This window comes from Embiotoca jacksoni, unplaced genomic scaffold (genome assembly GCF_022577435.1).
Source record: "Embiotoca jacksoni isolate LCO1_2020_lvr unplaced genomic scaffold, fEmbJac1.0.p SCAF_106, whole genome shotgun sequence".
NCBI classification, from domain to species: domain Eukaryota; kingdom Metazoa; phylum Chordata; class Actinopteri; family Embiotocidae; genus Embiotoca; species Embiotoca jacksoni.
In genome coordinates, this window is record NW_027185237.1 from 235,939 (window position 1) to 252,168 (window position 16,230).

The 16,230-nt window shown below is 45.6% G+C and overlaps 3 protein-coding genes across 4 annotated transcripts; 1 reads left to right on the forward strand and 2 right to left on the reverse strand.

The window, feature by feature from the left end:
• Nucleotides 1-46: 46 nt before the first annotated feature.
• decr1 (2,4-dienoyl CoA reductase 1, mitochondrial) lies at nucleotides 47-4,305 on the forward strand. The gene is made up of 10 exons (XM_069176104.1): nucleotides 47-119; nucleotides 1,398-1,588; nucleotides 1,717-1,774; nucleotides 1,861-1,947; nucleotides 2,274-2,421; nucleotides 2,675-2,774; nucleotides 2,856-2,928; nucleotides 3,024-3,170; nucleotides 3,805-3,867; nucleotides 3,996-4,305. The coding sequence occupies exons 1-10, from the start codon at nucleotides 54-56 to the stop codon at nucleotides 4,053-4,055; spliced, it is 993 nt and encodes a 330-aa protein (XP_069032205.1). The 5' UTR covers nucleotides 47-53; the 3' UTR covers nucleotides 4,056-4,305.
• Nucleotides 4,306-4,394: 89 nt separating this feature from the next.
• Nucleotides 4,395-7,448, reverse strand: calb1 (calbindin 1). Of its 2 annotated transcripts, XM_069176123.1 has the most exons (11): nucleotides 7,213-7,448; nucleotides 7,034-7,110; nucleotides 6,673-6,747; nucleotides 6,128-6,208; nucleotides 5,766-5,822; nucleotides 5,590-5,667; nucleotides 5,218-5,273; nucleotides 5,112-5,151; nucleotides 4,959-5,012; nucleotides 4,793-4,861; nucleotides 4,395-4,685 (listed from the first exon to the last, which is right to left on the reverse strand). In XM_069176123.1, the coding sequence occupies exons 1-11, from the start codon at nucleotides 7,289-7,291 to the stop codon at nucleotides 4,557-4,559; spliced, it is 795 nt and encodes a 264-aa protein (XP_069032224.1). In that variant the 5' UTR covers nucleotides 7,292-7,448; the 3' UTR covers nucleotides 4,395-4,556. The 2 variants fall into 2 exon arrangements, with proteins under 2 accessions (XP_069032224.1, XP_069032217.1); XM_069176116.1 differs by having other exon boundaries at nucleotides 5,112-5,273.
• A 791-nt stretch (nucleotides 7,449-8,239) lies between these two features.
• pnp4b (purine nucleoside phosphorylase 4b) lies at nucleotides 8,240-16,063 on the reverse strand. Its single transcript, XM_069176137.1, has 7 exons — nucleotides 16,001-16,063; nucleotides 12,939-13,111; nucleotides 12,029-12,132; nucleotides 11,655-11,830; nucleotides 11,185-11,375; nucleotides 9,171-9,250; nucleotides 8,240-8,597 (listed from the first exon to the last, which is right to left on the reverse strand). Exons 1-7 carry the CDS (start codon nucleotides 16,021-16,023, stop codon nucleotides 8,457-8,459), a joined length of 888 nt encoding a protein of 295 aa, XP_069032238.1. The 5' UTR covers nucleotides 16,024-16,063; the 3' UTR covers nucleotides 8,240-8,456.
• Between the last annotated feature and the right edge of the window lie 167 nt (nucleotides 16,064-16,230).

Below are 16,230 nucleotides of genomic sequence, written 5' to 3' on the forward strand. Positions count from 1 at the left end.
CTCCCCTCCATGATGGTATGATCCAACCAAACATCGTGACGTCGTATTCAAAGATGGCGGCGGGTCTTCTCTGGAGAAAAGTTGAGTTTTGGGCTGCAGGAAAGACTTCAGTCCTCCGGGTGAGAAAAAACTACGTCACTTAAATATTTCATGCAAATTCACGCACTTTTTAATCCGCCGGCTGTGACGTCAGAGTGGAGCCGATCCTAACACGTCATAATAAATCAGTGATCAATAATCAATCAAAAAGCAGTTTGAGTCACACCGGAGGTGAAATGCAAATTATTGCTTAAACGCGGTTTAAATTTCACTTAAAAATATATATAAATATATAACCTTTCCGTAAAGTTTGACCTTTCACCCAGTTTTTGAGCCTCTGCCTATCGCGCACGCGCACGCACAGCAACTGGTGCACGAGCATTCATTAATTATACGTATCAAAGTTTCTGCTGGTTTCTTTGAATTAATTGAATAATCAACAAAAAAAACGTGTTTTTTTTTTAATCTTCTGACATGTTTGAATTGAAGCTGAATCGATTGTTTGATTGATTTAATCTTGTTAAACTTCTATTGTCTCATTTTTTTGACAAATTAATTTCTTGTTTTTTGCCTCCTTTTAGAGTGTAAATCTAAATATTTCTCTGTTATTCTGACTGACTGAAATAATCAGCAGACTGATCAAAAATGAAGATAATCAATGATTTCAGTTCGATCACAATAAGTAAATGAACCCAGTTCTGGGTGGGGGCGGGGCCAACAGGTAAATCCAGGCCTACTTCCTATTTTGTGTGTCTGCAGGTGTTTCTTTTCACATTAACTTTCATCTGTGAATAAAAAATAGAGCAGAAATGAATGCGTCTGGGCAGGTGAGTTGCAGTTCACTCCTCTCACCACCAGGTGGCGTCACTGGCTCAGATACTGTAAATTACAACAAAGCAAACTTGCTACTCATAAATGACACGCAGTTACAGTCCTGACCAGAAGTTTGTGGACAGTTTTGACTGAAATAAGATGGAATTTAATCAGATTTTAAACCGAATTATTACTGAATTTATTCAGATTTTTTTTTTCCCCTTAATCGAAACTGAATTTAGATAAATTTCATGCTGATTTCTTTTCTGTTTTATTTCTAAAAGTGAACTAAATGTAGACTTTAATTTAATATGATTGAACACCAAATTGTTTTCTGAGTTTTTACAGATTTTTTTTATTTAAGCAGATTTTGAACTGAATTTAATTTTAAATTTGACTTTAATTCTCACTGAATGTGTTCTTGGCTCTTTGTTCCACCTGATGTTTAAAAACTCAACGTTGCTCAATGAACTAACTGAGTTGAAGTGTTTCTAACGTTTTACATGATAACATGTTGTTTATCGTGCGTGCGCGTTCTGTTTCAGTCATGGTTCCACGGATCGGCGGGTCTCCGGTCCGGTTCTCCGGGGTTCTTCGCTGCGGTCGAAGACGCCATGCTGCCGACAGGAAGCTTCAATAACAAAGTGGCCTTCATCACGGGCGGCGGGACGGGACTGGGCCGGGCTATGACCACCACCCTGTCCCAGCTGGGAGCCCAGTGCGTCATCGCCAGCAGGTCAGAGGTCACATGACCCCCCCTCTACCCCCCCTCTTCACCCCTCCCCTCCCAAAACAAAATGAATCAGCATGTCAGAGGTCACGTGACCCAAATTTAACAATCATGACTCTGTGTTTTTTGTTCAGGAAGCTGGACGTCCTGCAGCAGACAGCCGAGGAGATCAGCAGGAAGACTGGAAACAAGGTCAGAACCAGAACCAGAACAGGACCGAACCCGAGCTCACCAGGTCCGACCCGGTCCGACCCGGTCCCCCTTCTCTCTGTCCTCAGGTCCACGTGGTCCAACTCGATGTCAGGGATCCACAGGCTGTCGCTCGCTGTGTCGACCAGATGGAGACGCTGACTGGACTTCCTGATGTAAGCGCACACACACACACACACACACACTCTCTCACACACACACACACACACACACACACTCTCTCACACACACACACACACACACACACACACACACACACACACACACACACACACACACACACACTCTCACACACACACACACACACACACACACAGACACACACACACACACACACACACACACACACACACTGGGAGGACCCTCGTGACCTATAACCAGAACCCTGAAACCAAGTCTGAACCTTCAAACTGTCCAATCAGAGCAGTTTTCCATCTGTTATAATGACATCACAGCGTGCTGTCTCCTGATTGGTTGACAGGTGATCATCAACAACGCGGCGGGAAACTTCGTCTGTCCGTCAGAACGTCTGTCGGCGAACGGCTGGAAGAGCATCACCGACATCGTCCTGAACGGGACGGCGTACGTCACCCTGGAGCTGGGAAAGAGGCTGATCCAGAACCAGAGAGGTGAGACTGGTCCAGAACCAGAGAGGTGAGACTGGTCCAGAACCAGAGAGGTGAGACTGGTCCAGAACTAGACAGGTGAGACTGGTCCAGAACCAGAGAGGTCAATGACCAGAGAGGGTCACAGTTCAGACTTAGTTTAAACTGGTCAGAACCGGACTGCAACTGACCGGAACAGCTCAAAGTTCAAAGGTAGAACAGATGCAGGTGTTTTTGTTGTTTATTATTGTTGTTGTTGTTGTTGTGGTCTGTTCAGGTGCTTCCTTCCTGGCCATCACCACCATCTATGCCGAGTCTGGTTCTGGTTTCGTGGTCCCGAGTGCGTCGGCGAAGGCCGGAGTCGAGGCGCTCTATAAGTCAGTCTGACCGCGGTCGCTGTGACGTCATCGTCTCAGGTGTGAGGGTGCCATGGTAACGGTGTTCTTGTTGCACGTCAGGTCTCTGGCTGCAGAGTGGGGGCGCTACGGCCACAGGTTCAACATCATTCAGCCTGGACCAATCAGAACAAAGGTACCGCCCACCTGACCTCAGCTGCTAATGTTTGTCGATCTGCTCGATGTCACTGTTTATCTGTTTGTTTGTTTGTTTGTTTTTGTTGTGTTCAGGGGGCGTTTAGCCGTCTGGACCCGACCGGATCCTTTGAGAAGGCGATGATCGGTCGCATCCCGACGGGTCGACTCGGACAACCAGCCGAGATCGCAAACCTGGCATCTTATATGAGCAGCGACTACGCAAGCTGGATGTCTGGAGCGGTGAGATCAAACTTCATCTCACTTTATATCACATTATCTCTAACCTCACATTATCTCTAATCTCACATTATCTCTAATCTCACATTATCTCTAATCTCACATTATCTCTAATAACACATTATCTCTAATATCGCATTATCTCTAATATCACATTATCTCTAATATCACATTATCTCTAATCTCACATTATCTCCAATCTCACATCTCTAACCTCACATTATCTCTAATCTCACATTATCTCTAATAACACATTATCTCTAATATCGCATTATCTCTAATATCACATTATCTCTAATCTCACATTATCTCCATTCTCACATTATCTCTAATAACACATTATCTCTAATCTCACATTATCTCTAATCTCACATTATCTCTAATCTCACATTATCTCTAATCTCACATTATCTCTAACCTCACATTATCTCCAATCTCACATTATCTCTAATTTTATATCTTATCTTTTATCTATTTTCTCACATCTTATTTTACCTCACATCTCATCTCTAATTTTTATCTCCAATTTTTTTATATGACATTTTAAAATGTCTCATATTTAATCTCGTCTCCTACTTTACATCGAATGTCATCTCATTCAATCTCTTATGTATGAAATGTGTTTTTTTCTTTGCAGGTCATTCGGTTCGATGGAGGCGAATACGTGTCGATGGCGGGAGAGTTTAACGAACTACGCAGGGTGGGTGTGTCACGCTGAAGTGTTTCCCTGAGAAACGTGATTGTTTCTTGGTTCCCAGGCTGCTGACGCTCGTTTGTCTCCGTTTGGTTTCAGACTTCGTTAACATCTCCAACATGTTTGTGTTCCAGGTGACTCCAGATCAGTGGAAGACGATGGAGGCGATGATCAGAAGCACGAAAGGATCCTAAAAAAACATCTGTGACACTTCTCATTGGACCACAATAACCAATCAGATAGCTGTGTACGGTGGCCCCGCCCCCTCGACTTATGATTTATTGATGAGAGAATCTGCTGAGATTTTTACTGACCAATCGATCGAGCAGATGATTTGCTGCTTCGCTAACAGGAAGTACCGCGAGCCGTCATGTGACTGTCTGCACATGCTCAGTGAAAACTAACGCATTTATTACAGTTTGATATTAAAACACTTCATTTGAATCTTCAGGCGTCGGTGAGTTTAATTTACCTGGAATACAGATAAGATGTGTGTGACGGGTTTAAAATTCAACTCGGACAAAAAAAACAACTTTAGACCAACAAACTTTATTGTTCTACAACCAAATGTGTCACATTTCAGTTGAAGCGATTCTACTGATGGCATCAAACAGCTAAACCTTTACAGTGTCAGAGGGTGGAGGAGGGGGCGTGGCCTGCGGGAGACATCAGGTGTGGTGGCGGTGGGAGGAGCTCTACTGAGAGGGGGCGTGTCCGTCTTCATCACACAGCAGCACACAGAGATCGCCGCGATACAGTTTCCCTCCGTCCGACAGCTCCATGATGGAGGAGCGGTACCGAGGGAGGTCGGCCGGGTCCAGAACCTGCAGGAGAGACGGCGGTCAGTCCGAGCTAGAAACACCTGGAAACACCTGGAAACACCTGGAAACACCTGGAAACACCGGGAGGTCTGAGAACCAACGGAGCACACCTTGTATTCCTCACACACATCTCTGAGCAGAGAATCCAGATCCGATGCGTCCATGAAACCGGCGCCGTCCTAAACAAACAAACAACAAAAGGTCAGAGGTCATGAGTTTGAGCAGAAACAGGGAACTTTGCAGAATAAAAGAACGACGTAAACGGAACGTCCGGACCTGATCGAAGGAACCAAAGATCCTGTTGAAGTGATGTTTGGGCATCTTCACTCCCTGAGAGAAAGAGACGACAGAGACAGGGTTGTTGTTGTTGTTCAGTCACGTGATCAGAAAAAGCTTCTGACAACAGAAAGGCCGACGGGTCGGACTCACCTGGAACCTGAGCAGGAAGTTCTGTTCGTCGGGCAGCAACCTGAAAACGGAGCACAAAGTCAGACATGAAAAGGCAGCAGGGAGGCGATCGGAGCTCGTCGCCCACCTGGACATCTCGCCCAGACACAACTTCCCGTCTCCGTCGGCATCAAAGATCTTCAACTGGAAGAGAAAGAAAACTCCTTTAAACTTAGTTCAACTGCACTCAGAATATTCGACTGTTTCAATCTCATTCAAGTAGTTTTTCGACAGGACGACACAATATAGGGACTTTTTTGACATATTTTAGACATGTTATAGGACCATGTCATCCGAAATATGTCAAAAAAAGTACATACTTTGGACGACATGCTATAGTACGACTGTTTTTACTAAGTTCTTCTACAACGTTACCACAGTACTTCTAAAGTTTCTCTGCAGTCACGAACAATTTATCTGCGTTTTACTGCCGTTACTACAGTAGTACTGTAATACTTACAGTAGCAGCTGTGTACTCGTCCAGTTTTGTGCTGTCACACGTCCTCTGAGCTTTCAGCAGCAGATCCTTCAGGAAGTTCTACAGGACAGTGAGCACAGCATCATGTTGTCATGGTGACCAGACACTCATCGTGCAGACGAACTGATCGGCGAACGGTTTGTGTAATTAGAAATCACCTTCAGCTCGTCTGCCTCGATGTATCCGCTGTGATCGGCATCGTAACGTCTCCACACCTGAGGAGGAACAGATCAGAGATCAGATCAGATCAGATCAGATCAGATCAGAGATCAGAGATCAGAGATCAGATCAGATCAGATCAGATCAGAGATCAGAGATCAGATCAGATCAGATCAGATCAGAGATCAGAGATCAGATCAGATCAGATCAGAGATCAGAGATCAACACAGTTCATGTAAACTGAGCACATGATGCAACTCACACAACGTGACAACAAAACACATGAAGAAGAAGAGAAGTGCTGTTGGAGAAGACAGCTGATAATAATCCGACCTGCCGATGAGGATGAAGGTGGACGTACCTGCATGAAGTGTGAGCAGGAGCTGAGCTGCTGTCTGAAGAACAGCAGGAAGTTCTCCTCGGTGGGTAAAATCTGCACCAGCTGCAGGAACACGGTCGACGTTTCATCAAGACGTCGTAGAAACGTTTAAACACACAAATCCAACATCCAGACGATGAGCTGAACATTCAGGAACTTCTCCAAGCAGCTCAGATGTTTTTTAAATCTAAATAAAACTCGAAGCAGCTCATTAAATACCGTCTTCTTCTGTTTCAATTCATTTCTAACTTTAATTACATTTATTTTCATTGTCAACGAAACACTGAAACATTTTTCTTCAAACTATATTTATTTAGAAAAGTCAGTAAACTTCAGTTTCCACTGATCAAATTTAAGGAATTTATGGATGTGTTTTATTTGTTCAGCTCCATTTGTCATCTCAGGACACTTTAAGTTTCTCCGACACGTATTCAACAAAAGAAAATCAAACCAGCGGACTTCGTGTCCCCTGAACTCGTCTTCTCAGGCACAAAACACTGAGATCAAAACACGACACAGAACCTCACCTGGATCAGTCCGATTCTTCTCTCAGAGTCTTTCTCGCATTCGGACACAAACTGCTGCATCTCATCGGTCAGACCCTGAAACAAACAAACAAACAAACAAACAAACAAACAAACAACGTGGAATTAAAATGATAAGATCTTCCTTTTCTTCAGATCAGCTGATCAACAGCAGCTGAGACGAGGCGGCTTCACAGGAACTACAAAAACCTCTACAGAACTACAGACTGACACATCTGAACAGATGGACAGGTGGACAGATGGACAGGTAGACAGGTAGACAGGTGGACAGGTAGACAGGTGGACAGATAGACAGGTGGACAGGTAGACAGGTAGACAGGTGGACAGGTGTGTCTGAACTCACCAGCCCCGCCCGCTGTCGAGCTTCTCTCAGCTCTCTGATGAAACTCTGCAGCTCTTTACCTTCAATGAATCCGTTCCCTGAAAGAACAGCAGAGGACGTCAAAGATCTACATGAGACCAGACGACAGGTGCGACTCGATGAGGTCATAGGTGATGTCATCAAACAGCAGAGCTGCTCACCGTCTTTATCGTAGTGATTAAAAATATCCAGAAACTGAGAGGCGGAGATCTCCATCGCTTGCAGGAGAGAGCTGGCCATGATGGAAGGAGACCTGGAGGAGACCTGGAGGAGATCTGGAGGAGACCTGGAGGAGATCTGGAGGAGACCTGGAGGAGATCTGGAGGAGATCTGGAGGAGACCTGGAGGAGACCTGGAGGAGACCTGGAGGAGACTGGACTGTATCTGTGAGCTGTGAGCTCCGTCCTGGTGTTTCAGTCCGACTGTCTCTCGTCTCCTCGTGAGAATAAAAAGCTCGACTCTCAGCGGGATTCATCACAGCGGCTGCTGCTGCAGAGAAACTCAGCATGAAGACACCCTGCAGGAAACACTGTCTGTCTGACTGTCTGTCTGTCTGTCTGTCTGACTGGCCAGATGTTACATTATCCAGTAAAAAAAAAAGTAATGAAACATCAGCATGTAAGATAAGAACATTTCCAGGAACTAAAGGTTTGTCATCTGTTTTTTCTGTCATCTAATCCGTAGCGTCCAGCCCAGTAAGCCCCGCCCTAAAGGTTTCTGAACCTGCAGATAGTCCAACCCCCCCGAGCAGAGACTACACCTCCTGACACCCATTTGGACCCTCTTTTAAACAAATCTTCTCATTTTATCGATGAACGAGAAACGGTTGCCATAGAAACAGGATACGGTGCTGAGGATTCAGATGTCAAAGTTCAGCCAAATAAAACCTGCAGCTTTCTGTTTGTTTAGATTAAAACCTACAGAAGCCTGAAGCTTCCTCCTCTTCCTCCTCTTCGTCTCTCACAACATGTTTTCCCACCTCTCCATCTGCTGTCAATCACACCTGCCGGAACGTAAACAGGACGTTGGCTCCGAGCCCTCACCTCCCCCTCCCGGCGATGGAGCCGAGCGGCCGGCCAATCAGAGGGCCCCGTTACCCCCTGACGACCGCCGTGGGACAACAGACAGGTGAAGTAACGGTCACGTCAATTTAAAACAGGAGAACTGAATTAAAATCAGAGTCTTCAGTTATTTACAGTTCAAGTTTTATTGTGAAAGGACAGTTGAAGCAGTTGACAGACCTCCAGTCTGTTTCACTGATGTGTTGCATCATATTTGTACGTGTGTGAGCTCGTAGGTTGTGGAACAACAAGGAGAGAACCATGTGGGTGTGTGTGTGTGTGTGTGTGTGTGTGTGTGTGTGTGTGTGTGTGTGTGTTGATGCTGTTAGTGTGTGTTGATGCTGTTAGTGTGTGTTGATGCTCTGCTGCTGGCAGCGACTGATCAGCGTGGCGACGAGTTTCTGCAGAACCTCCGCCCTCATTTTACTGATCTCAAGAACCTCCTCGTGGTTCACCTTCTCTTCCCGACTGTAGTCCAAAGACACCTGCAACACAATACGGGTGTGTCAACACTGTCATGCAAACAAGCTGCTTCTGTCACAAACGAAGTAACGTCACGCTGTAACATCACGCTGTAACGTCACGCTGTAACGTCACGCTGTAACGTCACGCGGCAACGTCACGCTGCAACGTCACGCTGTAACGTCACGCGGCAACGTCACGCTGCAACGTCACGCTGTAACGTCACGCTGCAACGTCACGCGGCAACGTCACGCGGCAACGTCACGCTGTAACGTCACGCTGCAACGTCACGCTGTAACGTCACGCGGCAACGTCACGCTGCAACGTCACGCTGTAACGTCACGCTGCAACGTCACGCTGCAACGTCACGCTGTAACGTCACGCGGCAACGTCACGCTGCAACGTCACGCTGTAACGTCACGCGGCAACGTCACGCTGTAACGTCACGCTGCAACGTCACACGGCAACGTCACGCTGTAACGTCACGCAGCAACGTCACGCAGCAACGTCACGCAGCAACGTCACGCAGCAACGTCACGCTGCAACGTCACGCAGTAACGTCAAACAGAAACGCTGCTGTGGTTTTACTAACTGACCTTGTTGGTGATCAGCGACAGACCAAGAACTCTGAGGCCACAATGTTTTGCCACCGTCACTTCAGGAACTGTACTCATACCTGAACACAAATATAAAAATATAATTAATTCGTTGTCACTTCTGATTAAATCAAACTTTATAACAGTGATAAATGTATAATAGAGGGACAGTTTAATTATGAGTCCTGCTCATGATGTTTGTTTAAAAGTCATCAGCTCCACCTGATCAAAGTAGTTCTGTAAGCCAAGATGAATGAATACTGCCGGTATTCAACACAACGGGAGACACGTGTCATGTGACCTCATCATCCGTCCTGATTGTGTTGAGCAGCGTGTCGAGCTGCAGGCTGCGACGCCGTCTCTTTAACACTGGACCAGCAGACATTTTTAATGAGACCCTGCTGATGTTGTGGCTCCTGCCGACAAACCCGTCATGAGTTCGTTGTACGATCTGATGCTGGAGGATCCATGTTGGTATTCTGACAACTGTTCACCGAACATCTCTGTTCATTCTAATTTCAATTAATTTCTGAATATATGAGGCTGAAGATAAACAGTGTGCAGAATGAGGCTCACCTCGATCCTCCACAAAGATCTCAGACCCTTCGTAACGATCGAGATCCTTTTAAAGAATCCACAAACCCGTTTGGCCTCTTGAAGGATGATGTAAAAAGCACAGAAAATCTCTTGAGGATTACAGGAACCTCCTCAAGAAGCCCCTGAAGGCACCTCGAGGAGCCTGGAGTCTTCAAGGAACCAAAGACCTTTCTCAAGGAACACTCAAACCTCCAATGGAGCTCTAGAAAGCCTTCAATGACCCTAATAAACCACTGAAACCTCCTCAGGGTGCTCAAGAACCTCATCAAACCGCTCTACTCAGACCATCGACCCCTCTGAAGAATCCCTAAAAGGACTCAGGGAACCATAGAAGCGCCTGAAGGACCATTTGAGAACTTTCCATGGACCCCTAGAACTTGTCAAAAAAAACTCGAACCCTCTCCAGGACTCATTGAGCACATTTGACCCTTCGGAAGAACAACCTTCTCAGAAACCTTCAGATGCTCCTCTGTGACCCAAAGAACCAGGTCCAAGAACCCAAAAACCTCTTCAGAACCTCTTGAATAACTCCTAGAACCTCCTTTTAATGATCCTCAAGATATCTATAAAAGGACTCCCTCTCCAGGAGTCCTAGGACCTCCTCATAGAACCAATGAACTCCAAGAAACCTATGAAGGACCCGAGTGTTTTTCCTAAGGGCCTCATCAAAACTTCTAGATTCTCTTGGGAAACACAAGACCCTTCTACGGGCCCTTTTCAAGAACCCTAAACCCTTCTCAAAAGCTCAATAGATCATCACTCAATTAATCCTAGAACATTGCAAAGTCACTTAGAACCTCATCAATTAACTCCAGAACTCTGCAAGACTTCTGAAGGAATCCACAGGGCCCTAAAAACTTCTAAGGGATCCACAAAAACCTTTCAACAACCCCTCGGCGACCACTAGAACCTCATCAAAAACCTATAGATCCTCATAAAAGAACCCCAGAACCTTGTCCAGAGTCCAAAGAACCAAATGACCCAAGGATCCATAGACCTTTCTCCAGGATCCCCAAAACCTTTGAAGAAGACCCTCCTTAAGAATCTACAGAACCTTTCCAGGCATCCAAGAACCTCTTTGAAGGACCCCTGGTACCTCAAGCACCTTCTCAAGAACCCCTAGAACCAAACCAAAGGAGCCACTGAATCATCAGCTGGACCTCTCGAGCCTCCTCCTGCTCCCAGAAGTCTCTGTTGTGTTGTTGTAACAGTAATAATCATTCTGTGTTTTGGATCTGATCTGCGGTCAGATCAACGGCCGTCACGTTGAGAACCAATCGCTTCTCTCCCCGCTGACTCGCTAACGAGCCTCGTTAAGACCCTGAATTATTAACCAGCTCACTGGGAGGGTTTTCCCTTCAATGACCAATTACTGAAGACGGCCGGTCTGTCTCTCTGCGTCCACTTCCTGTCTTACCCACAGAGTCGCAGCCCAGGATCAACAGCATTCGGGCCTCGGCGATGGTCTCGAAGTTCGGTCCGCTCACCATGCAGTAGACGCCCTCTCTGATGAAGTCGCTGCAGCCGAGCTCGGAGCCGACGTCCAACGCCAAACTCCTCAGAACCTTACTGTAGGCGTCGGACATGCACGGGAACCGGATCCCAAAACTGTGGAGGGACAGACAGAGGGACAGACAGAGGGACAGAGAGAGGGAAAGAGAGCGAGAGGGGCAGACAGACAGACAGACAGAGAGACGGACAGACAGGCAGACAGAGGGACACAACATTAATAAAGTTTATTTAAAATGAAAACGTCTTTTCTGTTTCTTCTTGTCTGTCTATCCACCTGTCTGTATTTCTGTCTTCCTATATGTCCTTCTTTCTGTCCCCTTGTTTGTCTTTCTGATAGCCCTCCTGTCTCTCCACCCGTCTGTCCTCCTGTCTCACCGCTCGTCGTTGGGTCCACACAGCGGGTGTTGTCCGGCGAATCCCGGCAGGTTGATGTGGTCCTTGATGATCATAATGTCTCCAACCTTGAAGTCGGGACAGATTCCTCCAGAGGCGTTCGTCACCAGCAGAGACTCCACCCCCATCAGCTTAAAGATCCTCACAGGGAACGTCACCTGGGACAGACAGCGAGACAAGATGTCCACATTACATTATCACGTTCACAGGTCTCTCAGCAGGTCGGTCGCCTCCAGAAAGACGGACACCGCAGACAACCACCTGATGTTGACTCATCTGTCTTGCATGCTGGGTAAAATGGGGCTCATCAGTCGAGTTCTTGTCCAAATGTGGACACTGAGGGGACAAGGACTCACCTTACAGAGGGAGTAACCTTCGTACAGGTGGAAGTGACCCTGCATGAAGACGCAGGGAGTGTCCTCGATCGTCCCGAACACCAGGCAGCCTTCATGACCCGCGACTGGGACAGAGAGACAGTAAACAAGGGGAAGTTTCCTCAGGGACATTTCAGCCTCTTATGTCTCAAGAGCTTCATGGTCTAAAACGTCAAGGTAGAGGCCACTAGAGGGTGGCTCTGAGAAAACCCGGTTTCAAACAAAGCTGGGATGAAATGTTAAATGTAAATACATATATTTAATAGAAAATAGGCCAAAGACAACATATCAAACAAATTTATTGTTTTTAGAAAAATGTGTGCTCATTTTGAATTTGTTGGCAGAAACACATCTTTAAAAAGTTGTGACAGGTTCAACAAAAGATGGAAAAGTTGTGTAATGCTAAAAACACCAAACTTGGTGGAACATCTCACAATTAATTATGTTGCCTGGCAACAGATCAGTAACATGATTGGGTATAAAAGATGATTTCAGAGAGGCAGAGTCTCTCAGCAGTGAAGATGGGGAGAGGTTCACCACTCTGAAAGACTGTGTTGGAAAATAGTTCAACAATCTAAGAATAATGTTCCTCAACGTAAAACTACAAAGAATTAGTGGATTTCATCGTCTACGGTTCATAATATCATTAAAAGACTCAGAGAATCTGGAGAAATCTCTGAACACAAGGGACAAGGCTGGAAACTATTATTGGATGGTGGTGATCTTCGGGCCCTCAGGCAGCACTGCATTAAAAACACACTATTCTGGAGTGGAAATCACTGCATGGGCTCAGGAACACTTGTGAAAACCATCGTCTGTGAACACAGTTCATTGCTGCGTCCACAAATGCAGGTTAAAACTCTCCAAAGAAGAAGCTGCGTGATCGACTCACCTGTGCTGACGGGGAAGTTGGGGATGTCCTGGTACCTGAAGGTCTGCTTGTTGGTGGCTCTGTCAGCCAGCAGGCCGAGTCCTGAACCACAGATCACGGCGACCTTCGGACGGTGGCTCGTCTGGTTCAGCAGCCACTCGGTGGTGAGTTTGTAGTCCTCGAAGGAGCAGCAGCTGACAGGGAGAAAACACACTGAATACACATCCACAAAACAGCTGGATGCAGCTGAACACCCGAATTCAACTTCCACCATAAAATATGGATGGTTTGTCTTGTTTTTCTGTTGGACGTGTGAGATATGAATTCGTTTTTCAGTCCCTTCTCGTCTGTTTACTTTAGATTTCTGTTTGTCTGCAGGTGAAGGACTGATTCATTTTTTGAAAAATGTAATTAAAACAATGAAATAAATAAAACTTAATTGGGTAAAAAGATTTCAACCTGTTGTTGTTAAATGAGGTTTTATGGACCAAAATGTGCTGATAGTGAGGTTTTGTGCAGTGAAGGAGGGGAGAGGGGGGGGTGGCATCAGTGATGGTGGTAGATCTGAATCTTTTTAGGAAACAAAGAAAAACACAGAAAGTGACGATCCAGCAGATTTTTTCCGTGAAGAAACTGTAGAAACGTGAGTTTAACTGCAGCAGCGGTACAAAGAGCTGAACTTTACTGTCCGACCCGACGGACACGTCAGCTGACAGACTTCTTATATAAAATACAATATAAGAAATGAATACAGTTTTAGTTCCTGAAATAAAAATAAGACACAACAAATTTGCACGTTTCATTCATGTTCTTGTGTTTGGTCATTAATGAAAAATCCACTAAATGTTTCAGTTTTTTTTTTTTTTAATGTTGGAAAATAATTTAATGATGATTTAAAGTCGGGCAGGGCAATAAATGTGTATATATATATATATCCTGATATGAGACACGGTATCATCTTAGATTTTTGGATATCCTATGAAATATGTCTTAAGTATCGTTTCTTCCTGTGTTTTTAAAAGCTACATTACTGAAGTCATTTTCAGATTTTTACAGACTGTTCTCTTGTTTTACCCACCGAGTCTTTACATCCACATTACTGATGATTATTCAGCCAAATTTCATTGACTTCAAAACCCAGAATCAGATTCTAATCAAATATAATCAGTGATTTTACAGGCGTTTGTTTGCAAAAGTCAGGCCTCAATAACTCGGAGCAACTACGGTGACTTTGACTGTTGGAGATAAAACTTCAGAGTTTCCTTTCAAACGAGACTCGGTGGTCGTACTGCAAACAGCTTTCAGTGTACTTTGGGTTTGATTCAGCCTTTTTAATGAGTTTCAGAAGTTCACAGCGATAAGCCTCAACGACTACCGACCGGTTGCCCTCACATCTCATATGATGAAGGTGCTGGAGAGGCTGGTCTTGGCCCACCTCAGGTCGCTGGTGAAATCTTCTCTGGACCCTCTGCAATTTGTGTACCAGCCTCATGTGGGAGTGGATGACGCCATCATCTACCTGCTGCAACGAGCTCAGTCTCACCTGGATGGAACCGGTGAATCTGTGAGAATCACTTTCTTTGATTTCTCCAGTGCATTTAACACCATCCAACCACTGCTGCTGAGTGAGAAGCTGCAGGTGGTGGGGGTGGAGAGGGGGTGGGCGTGTCCACCATCTCCTGGATCAATGACTACCTGACAAGCAGACCACAGTTTGTCCGTCTGGGCAGTGTGCTGTCTGATACGGTGGTCAGTGGTACTGGAGCTCCTCAGGGAAATGTTCTGTCTCCTTCCTGTTCACCTTATACACAACTGACTTCCAGAACAACTCAGAGTCAAGACATCTGCAGAAGTTCTCTGATGACTCTGCAGTGGACGGTGTATAAGGGATGGACGGGAGGAGGAGTACAGGGCAGTAGTGGAGGACTTTGTGGAGTGGACGGGAAGAAATCACCTGCTCCTGAACGTGGCCAAGACCAGAGAGATGGTGGTCGACTTCAGGAGGAAGATGACGGCTCCACAACCGCTGAGAGTTCTGGGAGAGGAGGTGGACATGGTGGAGGAGTACAAGTACCTGGTGTCTCCATGACAACAGACTGAACTGGAAGACCAACATCAATGCTGTCTACAAGAAGGTGATGAGTCGACTCTTTTTCTTGAGGAAACTTCGATCCTTCATTGTGTGCAGCAAGATGTTGGAGATGTTCTACCATCTGTTGTGGCCAGTGCATTGTACTTCACTGTGGTCTGCTGGGGGAGCAGCATTGGAGCCGGTGACACCAACAGACTTAACAAACTGGTGAAGAAGGCCGGCTCCATCATCGGCTACAAACTGGACAGCCTGGAAAAGGTGGTGGAGAGGAGGACGCTGAACAAACTATTGTCCATATTGGATAATCCTGACCACCCTCTCCACCTTCTGCAGGGACAGAGGAGGACGTTCTCCAAAAGATTCCTCCAGCTCCGCTGTCACAAGGACAGATACAGGAGATCATTCCAGATACAGGAGATCATTCCAGATACAGGAGATCATTCCTGATACAGGAGATCATTCCTGATACAGGAGATCATTCCTGATACAGGAGATCATTCCAGATACAGGAGATCATTCCTGATACAGGAGATCATTCCTGATACAGGAGATCATTCCTGCCGACCGCAATAAGACTGTACAATAACTCACCTCTGGCAAAATCCATCACATAACAATAACACTGTTACTGTGTTCTTGGTTGTTTGTATATAATATATATAGATATATACTGTACTGTATATACACTGTATATACTGTGCATTTTATATTTTATTTTATATTTTATATTTTTACTGCTATTTTACTGCTATTTTATTGCTTTCTATTATTCTATTATTATCTTATTGCTTCCTGTATCCTGCTGTAGCGAAAAAAATGTCCCCTCGGGGATTAATAAAGTAACTACCTAACCTAACCTAAACAGGAAACACTGATTCAAATGTCAAAAGTGCAGAACAGAAAAGAAACTGTTTGATCAGAGAATAATTATCTGATTTAACTTTGTTTTTAAAGCTGAAGTTAGAAATAAAAACAAGTGCCCGGGTCTCACCAGGAGTTTCCTTTGGTGTGCATCGTGGAGCCACAGAAGAGGAAGGAGAAGGAGTAGCAGCAGAGAGTCAGCCAGACAGGGCGTCCTCTCCTCTGATTGGCCGAATCGGAGTCTGTAAACACGCCCAAGGTCGTTGACTCGGCGTGTCTGTGACCTTTGACCCCTGCGGTTTGCTCAGTGGAGGGTCAAAGTTCAGCAGGTAGATTAGACAGAAGGAACACAGGTGACAG

Coding starts and splice junctions, on each gene's coding strand:
- decr1 (XM_069176104.1), top strand. CDS start 54: ATGGCGGCGGGTCTTCTCTGGAGAAAAGTTGAGTTTTGGGCTGCAGGA. Junction 1,775..1,860: donor GCAGGAAGACTGGAAACAAG/GTCAGAACCAGA, acceptor CTCTGTCCTCAG/GTCCACGTGGTCCAACTCGA. Junction 2,775..2,855: donor GGAGTCGAGGCGCTCTATAA/GTCAGTCTGACC, acceptor GTTGCACGTCAG/GTCTCTGGCTGCAGAGTGGG.
- calb1 (XM_069176116.1), bottom strand. CDS start 7,291: ATGGCCAGCTCTCTCCTGCAAGCGATGGAGATCTCCGCCTCTCAGTTT. Junction 5,274..5,589: donor ACGAGTACACAGCTGCTACT/GTAAGTATTACA, acceptor TTTCTCTTCCAG/TTGAAGATCTTTGATGCCGA. Junction 5,013..5,111: donor ACTTCCTGCTCAGGTTCCAG/GTGAGTCCGACC, acceptor TCTTTCTCTCAG/GGAGTGAAGATGCCCAAACA.
- pnp4b (XM_069176137.1), bottom strand. CDS start 16,023: ATGCACACCAAAGGAAACTCCTG. Junction 11,376..11,654: donor TGTGGACCCAACGACGAGCG/GTGAGACAGGAG, acceptor GTCCCTCCACAG/TTTTGGGATCCGGTTCCCGT. Junction 9,251..11,184: donor CCTGGGCTGCGACTCTGTGG/GTAAGACAGGAA, acceptor ATTTGTGTTCAG/GTATGAGTACAGTTCCTGAA.